The sequence below is a fragment of the Rhinopithecus roxellana genome, chromosome 5 (assembly GCF_007565055.1).
Source record: "Rhinopithecus roxellana isolate Shanxi Qingling chromosome 5, ASM756505v1, whole genome shotgun sequence".
NCBI lineage: Eukaryota > Metazoa > Chordata > Mammalia > Primates > Cercopithecidae > Rhinopithecus > Rhinopithecus roxellana.
Window position 1 is genome coordinate 109,396,955 of NC_044553.1, and position 13,172 is coordinate 109,410,126.

The window sequence follows — 13,172 nt, forward strand, 5'->3', positions numbered from 1 at the left end:
TTAAACAGGAATCCTATCCATCTTCTTCACCAATATGGTTTGTGGACTCTGATGACCCAAATCTGACATCAGTTCTGGAAGGTCTAGAAGATACTGAGAACAACAATTCGGTAAGAAAATAAGACAAGCTATTTTCTTTTTTCCTCATGAACATTACATATAGAAATTAAATGTTAAGAGATAATATGATATAAAAGCATGATTAATGGTTATAATCTTGTAGGAATTAAAGAGTAGGTTTTTTGTTGTTGTTGTTGTTGTTGTCCTTCAAATTGTTTACTACCTGCTCTCTCTTTTTTATTTCCCACATGTCTAACCTTAATTTCGATTACGAATTAGGGATCTCTTTTTTCCCTGAATTCTAACCACTAAGCCAAACAAGCATTTTGGGCAGAGATCACTAGCCAAGGTGGGAAGCAGAAAAAAGACCAAGGTGGAAGTGAAGGAAGAGATGGGGAGAATGACACCAGAACTAGTATGAGGGAATTGCCTTTTCTTTCAAGGTCTGTAAGTGCAGCAAAAGTCAAAGATATTCAAATATAAAGTTTTATTTTTGTTTTTAGTATATAAAGAAATATAACTTTCTGTGTTGCAAAAATTTTTAACACTTTTTTTCTTGATTATAAAACTCATGAGCAACCATTGTTGAGAAAATTAGTAAAATATAGACAGAAAAAAAATATTAAAATCTCCCATAATTTCTCTACTTAATATAACCACTGTTGACATGATGGTTATTTTCTACCAGTATATATTTTTTCTTTGCTAGTAAAATACATATAACTTTATACATATGTTTAAATAGTTGAGGTCATATTCTATATAGTTTTATATCAGTTTAAAACACATTTACTGGCTGGGTGCGGTGGCTAACGCCTATAATCCTAGCACTTTAGGAAGCCGAGGCGGGCGGATCACTTGAGGCCAGGAGTTCAAGATCAGCCTGGCCAACATGGTGAAACCCTGTCTCTACTAAAAATACAAAAATTAACTGGGCATGGTGGCACATGCTTGTAATCCCAGCTACTTGGGAGGCTGAGGCAGGAGAATTCCTTGAACCCGGGAGACAGAGGTTGTGGTGAGCCAAGATCACACTACTGCACTCCAGCCTGGGTGAGACTCCGTCTCAGAAAAAAAAAAAAAAATTCTGTATTTTCCCATGATATCATAAAGTCTTTATAGAAAAATAATCATCATTATTTTCAGCTGACATGATTGGTTACCTAAAAATATTCAGAGGAACCAACTGAAAAAAAGAGTTTTTAAGATTACTGGTTAAAAGATCTGTTACATAAAAGTTAATAGCTTTCCACAATTTTAGCTATAATCACATAGAAGATACAGTGATAAAGTATTTTTTCAAGTATTTCAACAAAAATTAAATACCTAGGAATCAACTTAGATGTGCAGGACTTTTATCAAGAACACGACAGTTTTGCTGAGTGGAAGGAAAGATTTGCATTCTGTGTTCCTGTATGAGCAGATCTCATGTTATAAATATGTCACTTATCACCATGTCTTCATATTCGTAAATGTAATTTCTGCTGGGTGCAGTGGCTCATGCCTGTAATTCCAGAACCTTATGATGTTGAGGCAGGCAGGTTGCTTGAGCTCACGAGTTCAAGACCAGCCTAGGCAACATGGTAAAACCCCGTCACTACAAAAAATACAAAAATTAGCAGGGTGTAGCCGTACACACTTGTAGTCCCAGCTAGTGAGGACGCTGAGGTGGGAGGATCAGTTGAGCTTGGGAGGCAGAGATTGCAGTAAGCCTAGATTGTGCCTCTGAACTCTAGCCTAGGTGACAGAGTGAGACCGTCTCAAAAAAAAATATGTATATGTATGTGTGTGTGTATACATATATGTATATATAAAATACATAATACGTATATATACCCATATGTATATACGTGTATGTGTGTGTGTGTGTATATATATAATAAATTTCAGTACAAATCCCAGCAGATTTGTTTTTGGAAGTTAACAAAATGACTCTAACGTTTAAAAGAGTAAATGATTAAAAAAAAAAAAAAAAAGAATAGACTTGTTCAACCAGATGTTCAATAAAATGTTGTGTACTAACCCTGTTCCAGACAGATAAAGGCAATGGAAATTTAGAACCAGAGTCATGCAAATGAGAATTTAGCATAAGGTGAAGGTAGTATTTTAACTTAATAAGGAAAGGACAGATTATTCTGTAAATAGTCTTAGGAAAACTATTTGAGGAAGTTTGAGTCTCAACTCTGATTTTTGTCAAAATAAGTTATAGTTGGTGTAAACACATCTATTCTTAAGAACAGAAGGCTGGGTGTGATGGCTCACACCTGTAATCCCAGAACTTTGGGAGGCCCAGGCGGGTGGATCAGTTGAGGTCAGGAGTTCAAGACCAGCCTGGCCAACATGGCGAAACCCCGTCTCTACTAAAAATACAAAAATTAGCCAGGTGTGGTGGCATGTACCTGTAATCCCAGCTACTTGGAGGCTGAAGCAGGAGAATTGCTTCAACCTGGGAGGCAGAGGTTGCAGTGAGCCGAGATTGTGCCACTGTACTCCAGCCTGGGCGACAGAGCAAGACTCTGTCTCCAAAAAAAAAAAATATTTTAAGAGTTAAGGCTGAGGCTTGGCACAGTGGTTCATGCCTGTAATCCCAGCACTTTGGAAGGCCGAGGTGGGAGGATTGCTTGAGCCCAGGAGTTTGAGATCAGCCTGGGCAACATAGCAAGACCCTCTTTCTCTTTCTTTCTCCATATATACACACACACACACACACACACACACACACACACGAGGTAAGGTTTGTATGGAGAGCCATGAAGGTAACAGGTAAAAATTAAAAGCTAGGTGGACACATGTTTACATCCCCAGCAAGGGGGTTGATGGGAAAGAATGGTAGACATAGTTCTGTTACTGCTACCTCCTTTTAGGAAGTTGCTTCAGAAGATCTAAAGATAACGGTTTTATAATAGCAAAAATGAGTTACTTTTCAGTGTCTAAAATATTAAGTAAACATGTTCATAAGGTTAAATGAAATAGGATATAACATTGGGCCTAGTTTTTTATAAAGTGAATGTATTTACATGAAGGAGAAAACAACTCACCTCCCACTCTTACAGCCTCTGCCAGTTTATCGTAGCCTAGTTTCTTAAGAGAATAAGCTACATGTCTTCACCTTTTTTCACTGAAGTTATTGTAATCTGGATTGTGCCTTCATTGTTGCACTAAAATTTATCTCCTAGTTGCCAAAACTAGTGGCACCTCTCTTAGTCCCCAAATTGACCCCTCTGCAGTATTTTGATACTGTTGATTGTTCCCTTGTTGAAACATTCCTCCATTCTTAATGTCCACCAATAAAGAGTTGGTTAAATAAAAATTATAGTGTATAGTTTTACAGTAGAATATTCTGTTGTAGGCCAAAAAAAAAAGAAAAAAAGAAAGAAAAGCAGCCAGTCTTTCCGTAAGAGCATATGCAAAGTTCTAAGCTACATTAAGTGAAAAAGCAAGGCATAAAATATTGTGTATCATTGGCCCCTTTAGTATACAATGTAAAACAATCTATATGCTTGTTTATACTTTTTTCTTTCCTGGTGGGTATAGGAAACTGTTAATAGTAGAACACAATTAAAAAAACACTGGCTTCTGTGTCAGGCTCTGTGATAATTGTGATAATCTAATGGAACTTTCATCGGGTTACTGTCTTGTTTTGATCTTATCACCCTGCCTTGGTCTCCTCCGATCTCTTCTTCCTTGGTCTACTTTTTTCTTCTCTTCTCATTCTGTGCTTTTTCTGAGTAATCTTTTACTCCCATTACTTTAGTCATGACCTCTGTTCTAGGGATTCCTAAATCTGTATTCATCTCCAGCTTCAAACCCATATATCTGTCTGTATATCATATATGTTAGGGAATCTCACTTGGAGTGCCATGGGTGTTCCAAATGATGACATTTAAATTTGCATTTACCCACCTCCTAACACTCTATCAGCCCCGTGTTTTTCCTCGATAATTCTCCTTGTGATTGTGAGTGGGGGAAAAAATGAAATAATCCAATTAGTCACCCATGCCTAAATCTGGGAACTGTCTTAGTGTTCTTTTATATACTACTGTTCTCTGACCTCCCCCCTCCAAACTAGTGATTTTCTAAGACCTGACCTTCTGAATGTCTCTTACAATTTTCTCTGTGATCTCAGTTTCTTCCTCCCATCCCTCAGATGCTTTTTTGGTGTGTGGGGGAAGGGAGGAAAATTGAAATTCCTGGAAAATGTACTACCCTGTCTTTCTTGTTGCTTGATATGACTCCACTACCCTGCTGCCTCTCTCTCCAGCACTCCTGGAGCCCCTTACGTGCCAGAGGTCAGAGTGTCTAGGTCTGTGTCCAGATCGCCTTGCGTCATCTTCATTATACACTTAGCACACAATAGAGCATATTGGGTGGATATCAAATCCACACTGGAGCTTGGTTTCCTTTTAAGCATGAAGATTTTTGTTGGATCCTAATTTACCATTCAACCTTCTTCATTTCCATTTGCTCCATTGTCCACTTTGGGAAGGCTTATTCTTTGCTTCGTTAACCCATTCTAATCCTGTGTCGTCTTGCTTTGTCCTTTGTAAACCTGCTTCTTTCTCTTCATCTCTTTTCTCGGTCAGAGCCACCTAGGAAACTGTTCCCGACTAAGTGAAGTGAGTTGCCTTATTAGATCCCATTTGAGTCACCTTATACATTGAAAAACATTTTAAACAATTAAAAACCATACTTGTACACATGATTTACCTTGCTTATTTGTTTAAAGCAAATATGCTTACAAAACAATCTGGACTTAAACATGGAAATTTACAGTTATTCTTTGCAGTTTTCCTAGTGAATTATTGTTATTTTTTAGACAGACACTTAATAACCTACTAAGTATCAAGTGTTTTACAGGTTTCATTAATCTTTACCATTCTGGGAAAGTTTTCACTTCTTTGTTTTACAGATGGGCAGACTCATACTCAGAATTAGATACGATATCCAAGGTCATCTATCTAGATTGCCAGGCTCTGTCTACTAGATCACATTTGCTTCTGTACTTTTAAATGAATATGACCGGAATATATACTTTTATAATCCATCTGTAACAGCACTGCCTGTGTGTGTCTGGGTTATTTTTTCTGTTTCTTTTTTTTTAATTTTTACTTTTTTTGGTAGCCTCATTAATGCATTAATATTCTCTTGTCTGAAGTTGTAAGTTTCTCAGAAAACAGGTTAGCAGTGAGAAATTGGACAATATCTGGAACTTCCTTCTTCTGCCCTTATTGTTGTCATTCTGCTAGGTATCAGTTGTAGTGATTATACCCCAAGCCACAGTAACTTTCTTATACTAGAGGATCCTGAAAATATTTAAAGACTATTTTTTAAATCTGTAAGCTGCAGTTGAGCAGTAACAAACTTTTTCATTTCCTACTGGATTGATTACAGTAGTCATAACATTATTGATGTCTTCTAAGGGCTCTTTAACATAATGCTTATTTACTGAAATGTGTTTTGTAGCTTCGTCAGCAATTGAAGTGGTTGATATGTGAACTCTGCAGATTATATAACCTTCCTAAGCACCTGGATGTTGAGATGCTAGATCAACCACTACCCACGGGTCAGGTAAAGTAAAAATTCTCTAGTGTTCAAGAGCTAAAATAAATTGTCTCAAGCAAAAGTCAAACTAGGATGATTTTTCTTTTTATTATTCAACTTATTTAGAAGTTAGTTTCTTTTTTGTTCCTATTGAATTGTTTTGTGTGTTCTGTTTTAGGTACTAAAAATAAACTTTACATTCTTTGGAGCTGCTGGTATTTACTATACAGGCAAACAGTTGCCCTTCTCCCTACCACCACCTTTTTGTTAATATTGCTGGTTTCCCTAAATGCTCTTGCTTCTTTCATTGTTTGTCTTTGGTTATTCAATTTCCTTCACCTAGAAATGTCATCTCCTTAAGTCTGTTTATGCTTTTTAAGAACTAACCCAAAAGTTATCTCCTGCAAGCAACAGAAATTTCCACTAGTTCACCACCACCACTAACTTCATTCTGAATTTACCTATTTAGGCATCAGTTATTTATTTTTTTACTATAATACATTATAATTTAGCTCTTATAACACCCACTTACCACTCACCTCCCTTTTCTCAAATATTATCTTTAGTCATGTAAGTAATCACTAATTATCATTAGGACTTTGTAGAGTAAAGCCAAGTTTTCTAGAATATTTAGGATAGGATATTTCCTTTCTTGGTGCAGCTTTTAGTTTTGTAGTATCTTCCTCATAATAGTAATTTTTAATTTAAAAAAATTATGTTGTAGCCCTTTCTGTGAGGTTTACCTTTCTTCTGAAGCCTTTGGCTCCTCTTGCCCATCTTGGCAGGTTTTTCTTTGGGTTGGCTGTGCAGATGCCATCTTGAGGTTTTTCTCATCTGCTTTCCTGCAGTAGATCCATTGTTTCTTGGATCTCATGCCATCTTTCGTGGCTTACCCTTTCTCATTTTGCCTGACTATATTCTCAGGTAAAACCCTAAGAAAGCATGGAGCAGTACATTTTCTGAGTGGTAGCTTCTGAAAAAATACTGTCCAGTGTTTGGGTTTTGGAGCCAGACCGAGATAGGTTTGAATCTTGGTTCTGCTACTTATTGGCTGTATGCCCTTGGGCTGATTCCCTAATTGCTCTGTGCATCAATTTTGAATTGGCAAAATGGGAGAACCAGTAATAGTATTAGTACCTATGTTTTTGGGGAACTATGAGGATTAAATGAGTTGGTACAGGTAAACCATTTAGAACAGTGCCTGGTGCATAGCACATCCCCATCAATGTTCACTTCTGTTATATTCTACCCTCCCTCACACTTGAGTGATAGTTTGGTTGATTATATGTTTCTGGGTTGAAGATAATTTTACCTTAGAATTTCAAAGTCTGCGCTGTTGTCTTCCAACCAGTCGTGGTGGTGAAGCCTCATGCCATTCTGAGTTTCAGTCATTTATGCATGGCTTTCTCTCTGGAAGCTTTTAGGAGTTTGTCTTTTCCTTGGTGTGCTGAAACAGCACAACAATATACTTAGTGTGGGTCTTTTTTCACTCGTTGTGCTGAGTACACCAAATGGATAGGCCTATGGATAGGCTCTTTCAAATTTGGAACCTTGAATCTTCTCATATTTTTGTTGTTAACTTTCTCCTTTCCATTTTATTTGTTCATTTTGAAGTGTCTGTTAATGGGACTCAAGACCTCTTGTCTTGAGTCTTGTATCTCATATTATTTCTGAATTATTTTTATTTAATTTTAAAATCTAGAATATTTTTCTTTCAACTTTTGGAAATTTTATTTGGACAGTCATAACTTTAAGTTTTATTTATTGTTGCTTAACCAATTATCCCAAAACTTAATGGCATAAAACAACAAATTTGCCTATCTGTCACTATTGTATGACTTAACTGGGGCTACTTGGACAGGTTTTCTGCTGGTCTCACTTGGCACCTTTCACTGTGTGGTTTAGATGGTGACAGGGACTGGCCATCTGGATGCTCAGCTGTAGTGGGTTATCTGAGACGGCTTCTTCACCCACAGGCCTGCTGCCTTGGTGTTTCTTCACCTGGCCTCTGCGTAGCACGTCATCCTCTCAGGCCGCTTCATGTGGCTTCTCTTTCTCCAAGAGGGTAGTCAGTTCCTATTTTTGGCTTCCAGAAGCACAGAAGTGGAACTGCCGGATGTTCTTAAGGCTTAGATCTGGAACAGGCCCAATATCATTTCTACCAAATTCTGTAGGTTAAAGTGAGTCTTGAGGCCAACCCAGATTCATCGTGGGATGGGCCCATCCAAGGACGAGCCCTGAGTTCTAGCGACCTTTTCTTCACTGATTATTTTTTATTCATATTCTATTTTTGTTTTATGGATGTAATATATTCATAAGTGTCTTTAAGGAGCTATTTTGATACTTTGACCCTCTCCCTAGCATCTTTTTCTTTAATAATTTTTTTTCTTAGTTTATTTTGGTATTTTTTTTTTAAACCTTTCCTCAAGTGTGTATTGTAGGTTGCTCATCATTTGTAGTCTTTTAATTCCCTTTTTTGTTCATATTTGAGAGAGGTACTAAAAGACTGATTGGGAGCCTGGGTGTGGTGGCTCACACCTATAATCTCGGTGCTTTGGGAGGTCAAGATGGGAGGATCACTTGAGCCCAAGAATTAAGACCAGCCTGGGCAACATATTGAGACCCCATCTTTACAAAAATAAAAAATTAGGTGGGTATGATGGCACCTGCCTATAGTCCCAGCTACTCAAGAGGCTAAGGCAGGAGGATCACTTGAGCCTATGAGGTTGAGGCTGCAGTGGGCTGTGATCATGCCAGTGTACTCTAGCCTGGGTGACAGAATGGAACCCTATCTCAAAAAAAAAAAAAAAAAAAAAGACTGAAAGACTGATTGGGAGTTCTTCGTGTCCAAGACTTGTCAACTGATAGCTTTTAGTGGGAATTTAGGCTGATTCCCAATTGTTATTCCCTACCCCTCTATCTTATCTCCTGGTGCAATCATAAATGGTGGCTGGAACTACTCCATTCCTCTGGATATGAAATCTGTGTTCTCTTGCCTGGGGTGGATGTATGTTTGCTTGGGTTCTGCTTAAGGAGATGTGGTAGAACAGTGTTTCAGAACCTGGAAAATGTGTTCTGTATATAGGCTTTTGTTAATCTGTTTACAGTGTTGCCTATCTGTCTCGCTTTCTGGGGTACCTAGTGTCTGAGTCTAGAGCCTCTTCAGGGTGCTGTGAGATAAATTTGCCTCCTTGTTATCGATATCCCCCTAACCTCCACCTTTGTGGGCTTTGCTCCATTAATTAACCATTTTCCATTTACTGTCATTGTCTAGAGGTGAGTTCTTGTCTGCTGATAACCTCATTCCTTTTTTGTAATTGTGTGTTTATTCTTCACCGTAATTTTAGTGGAGTCTCAGGACAAAGAGCAGATGGGAGAAATATGTGTTCAGTATTCACTTTTCCTTCTGTGTTTTTTTTTTTTTTTTTTTTTTTTTTTTTTTTTTTTTTTTTTTAACAGAGTCTCTCTGTCGCCCAGGCTGGAGTGTAGTGGCACGATCTCAACTCACTGCAACGTCCGCCTCCTGGGTTCAAGCGATTCTCCTGCCTCTCAGCCTTCTGAGTAGCTGGGATTACAAGCACATGCCACCACAGTCAGCTGATATTTTATAAACATCTATGATCACCTGGCCAGTGTTTTTTTTTTTTTTTCTGAGTTGGAGTCTCACCTGCCGCCCAGGCTGGAGTGCAATGGCGTGATGTTGCCTCACTGCAGCCTCCGCCTCCCGGGTTCAAGCAATTCTCTTGCCTCAGTCTCCCCGGTAGCTGGGATTACAGGTGTGCGCCACCATGCCTGGCTAATTTTTTGTACTTTTTTGTAGAGATGGGGTTTCACTATGTTGGCCAGGCTGGTCTCGAACTCCTGACCTTGTGATCTGCCCACAGCCTCCCAGAGTGCTGGGATTACAGGCGTGAGCCACTGCCCCTGACCCCTCACTTTTCCTTCTGTAGGACATCTGCAGCTTGTGTTTTTCACTGAATATCACATGGACTTAATGCATAGAGAGCTAGCTGGTTTTTCATGATTATGCCCACGATTGTATGTAGGAATTTAACTTGTGAATTCCTAATTTTAAATCATCGTTGCATTTCTATAGTGAATGCCATTAGAATGGATATGGTAATATTTTATTTTTGGATTTTTACTTCTATATTAAGTAAGGTTATACTTTGTTTCCTTTTACGCTCTTATTTCAGTATCAAGGGTATGCAGGGCTGACTTCGAAAGTTTTACATCTTTTTTTCTAAGATCTAGGATGTAGATCTGGTTTACACAGTAATTTTCAACTGGAGATTTTTGCCTCCCATGGGACATTTGAAAATATCTGGAGCCATTTTTGGTTTTCACAGCTGGTCATGGTAGGGGGTGCTGTTGGGATTTCTTGGGTAGAGAGGATATCACTAAACATCCTACAACACACGGGAGAACCCTCCACAAAGAATTGTCTGGCCCAATATATCAATATTGCTGAGGTTGAGAAACCATGGTTTAAATAAAACTCCAATCTGGAGGATGAGTCTTTGACTGTCTTTTTCCTTTTTCTATGTATTGTTCTCCAGATTTTCCTCTTCTTCAGTTTTAGTAACTGTAGATTCTAAAAAAAAATGATCGCTTTATGTATACTTCTAAGCTGTTGCATCATATTCACATGTGGCTGTATGCCATTTTCGCTTCAAAAGTTTTATCTTGATTACTTTTCAGAGGCTTGGCTGTTTTATTGTATTAGTCTTGCCAAAGAATCCTCCTTTAGTTTTATTTTTTAAATCTAGTGTTTTCTTTTTCATTTTTTGCTTATGTCTTAATTCCCCTTTTTATTTTGCTTTTTCTGGTTTAGTGGATTAATGTAATTTAAATTGCTTTTTAAACAAACATGTAAGGGTATGCATTTTCTTTGGGTGCTGTTTGAGTTTATTGCACAAGTTTTAAAATCTATTTTCCAAGTAATTTTATTCCATCATTCATTCACATTGCCATACTATTAAAACTTTTTATTGTGAGAGATGACGTGTATTGAAAATATGTAAAACGTAAGCTTAGTGTAACAGATAATTAGAGTGAATACTTGGAAACCAACACCTAGCTAGCACCCAGGGGAAAAGAAGGAACATTGCTCACACTATGGAAACCTTCTGCAGGCTTCTTCCCAATCACTGTTCCTCTGTACGCTTATCTTTCCTTACGTTTCTCTAGTGTTATCACTCACGTATGCATCCTTGAATCATACAGTGTAGTGTTGCCTATTGTTGAACTTCTGAAAATCATACTATGTGTATTATTTCATCTTTGTTGTGCTCAACATTGTGTGTGAAATTTGTTCCTATTTTGTGTAGCTATAGTTGTTTTGCATTGCTGTATTTATTCCATTGTTTGAATATACCCTACCATTTATCCCCTTGACTAGATACAGACATGTGGGTTGTTTCCAGTGTTGTTAGGAACAGCGAATGCTGCTGTGATCATTCTTGTCTGTATTTCATGGTACCCCTGTGCCATCATTTCTCTGGGGTACATACTTAAGGGCATGAGGATCAATTTCTTCTTTTACTCAAGAGTTATCTAGGAAAAAAAACTTTTTAAAAAGCATTTTCAGGTGACTTTTCAGTTATTTTTAGTGCCTCAATATGGTCAGAGAATATGGCCTGTGACCTTTCAGCTGCATTGTCAGCAATCGTTTAGACTTCACTATTGGTGTTAATGTTGTCTTTGCTTATTGCTGCTCCTTGTATTATGTCTCCTGCTCCCTGCCCCTCAAGTATATCTCTGAATAATATCCTATTTTTTTGTTTTGTTTTGTTTTTTGTTTTTTTAGCTAGAAAGCATTTGCAGGGATGTGTATGAAGAGCGTCCCTTGAATACTTACTGTCTGTTATCATTTGTTCAACAAATATCTGACTCTGTATAAAGTATTCCACATTGGTGTGGAGAATCTGGAGGTGAACATACACAGATATGCTTCCTGTATTGATGGAGTTAGATATAGAATTCTGAGTTCATAATTGAGTCTATTCCCAGTTACTTACACTTCTATCTTCTGATATTTTTTACAAATGAAAAGTCTGATGCCTATCTCATTCTTACTACTTTCTGTGTATGTTATTTTTTCTTCCTGGTAGTTGGTATGATTTTCTCTGTAACTGTAAAGTGTGGGGGTTTTACTTTTCCGTATTCCTTTTTTTTTTTTTTTTTTGAAACAGGGTCTTACTCTCTTGCCCAGGCTAGAGTGCAGTGGTGTGATCATGGCTTGCTGCAGCCTCTACCTCCTGGGCACAAGCAGTCCTCCCACCTCAGCCTCCTGAGTAGCTGGGACTACAGGTGCGCTCTGCCACCATGCACGGTTAATTTTTTAAATTTTTTTGTGGAGATGGGTTTTCACCATGTTGTCCAAGCTGGTCTCAAATTCCTGGGCTCAAGTGATCCTCCTGCCTTGGCCTCCCAAAGTGTTATAGGCGTGAGCCACTGTATCAGGCCTTCAGTATTCCTTTGGGGCATTCAGAGCCGCTTAATATTCTAAAGTCTTTATTTAGCTCAGCAGCACTTGTCTCTTTTCTTTCTTTTTATTCCCCTTCATCCTCTGGATGAATGTTAGATCTCTATATCTTTGATGTCCCTTAACTGTTCTCTTACTTACCTCTCTTCTGTTTTTTCCCCCATCTCCTTTTTTTCTCTGTTCTAAGGGAATGTCACTGTTTGGTTTTCTTAATCATAAATGCCTTATTGGGTCAAGTGCATAGTACTCTGGCCCTTCTACAAGTGGTTTTTTGGGGGTGGGGGGGATCTTATTTTTACTTTGTAGAATTGTGCTTGCATAGTAATCTGTTTATTTTGTGGATGCAGTATCTTCTCAATTACTGCTAGAGATCCCAATTAGGTTTTTAAATTCTATTTATTTCCTTCATTAGTAATGCTTCAGATCATTTGTGCTTATTTGACTTGGCACTTTCCTTTCAGATTGCTAATTTTCTTCAGCTCACTGGTGATACATGGTTATCTTTTCATTTATAGATGAGATATACCATTGATCAGTATCCGTTGTTGATCTGAGTGTCTTCAGAATTGTCACTCTTTTCTGCTGTGGCCTCCCCCTCCTGGTTTGCAGACCTGTGCTCTTCCTGTGGCATGAGGATGGGGAGGTGGTGGCTGGTGAGCTTTCTAGCTCTTGAGCTAAAAGGAAGAGGCCGAGTCTGTTAGAAGATTTTGCTGCTGCATTGAGTTGTATTCAAAACACTCTGTCTTTTCTCTCTGGTTTTGAGACTCATAGAGGCCGTCAAGATAGGGTTCCTATCTAGGAGAGTGATCCTTACCAACTGTAGATGGGACAAGTACAGTAAAGAATGTCTGATTCTTCTGAAAAAAAGTGGTCCCTCCATTATTTGGATTGAATTTGTGACTTTCTCAAGCCCAGCAGTCTGATTCCATCTCCTTTGTATCTTCCAGCATGTCCTTATAGTTTTGGTTCACTAACGGTGTTCTCCTTGTATTTGTTGTTTTTCTGCTGCTGCAGCAGACTTACTCTTTTTTTGTAAAATTCTGTCATTTCAATGGGGTTTTGAAAAGAGGACCAGGCCACATCT

General features: G+C 38.2%; 1 protein-coding gene across 8 annotated transcripts in view; it reads left to right on the forward strand.

Annotated features, from left to right (window-relative positions):
* Window positions 1-13,172, forward strand: part of UBE2Q2 (ubiquitin conjugating enzyme E2 Q2) — a 59,336-nt gene that overhangs the window by 11,076 nt on the left and 35,088 nt on the right. For 7 of the 8 annotated variants that reach the window (XR_004057231.1, XM_030930037.1, XM_030930038.1 and 4 more), the window contains exons 2-3: window positions 9-110; window positions 5,524-5,628. Coding sequence is in view for 7 of the 8 variants with exons in the window: in XM_030930037.1 (XP_030785897.1) it covers window positions 9-110; window positions 5,524-5,628 (207 nt within the window). In the remaining variant the exon portion in view is untranslated. The remainder of the gene's footprint in view (window positions 1-8; window positions 111-5,523; window positions 5,629-13,172) is intronic. The other variant, XM_010375731.2, reaches the window with a different exon arrangement.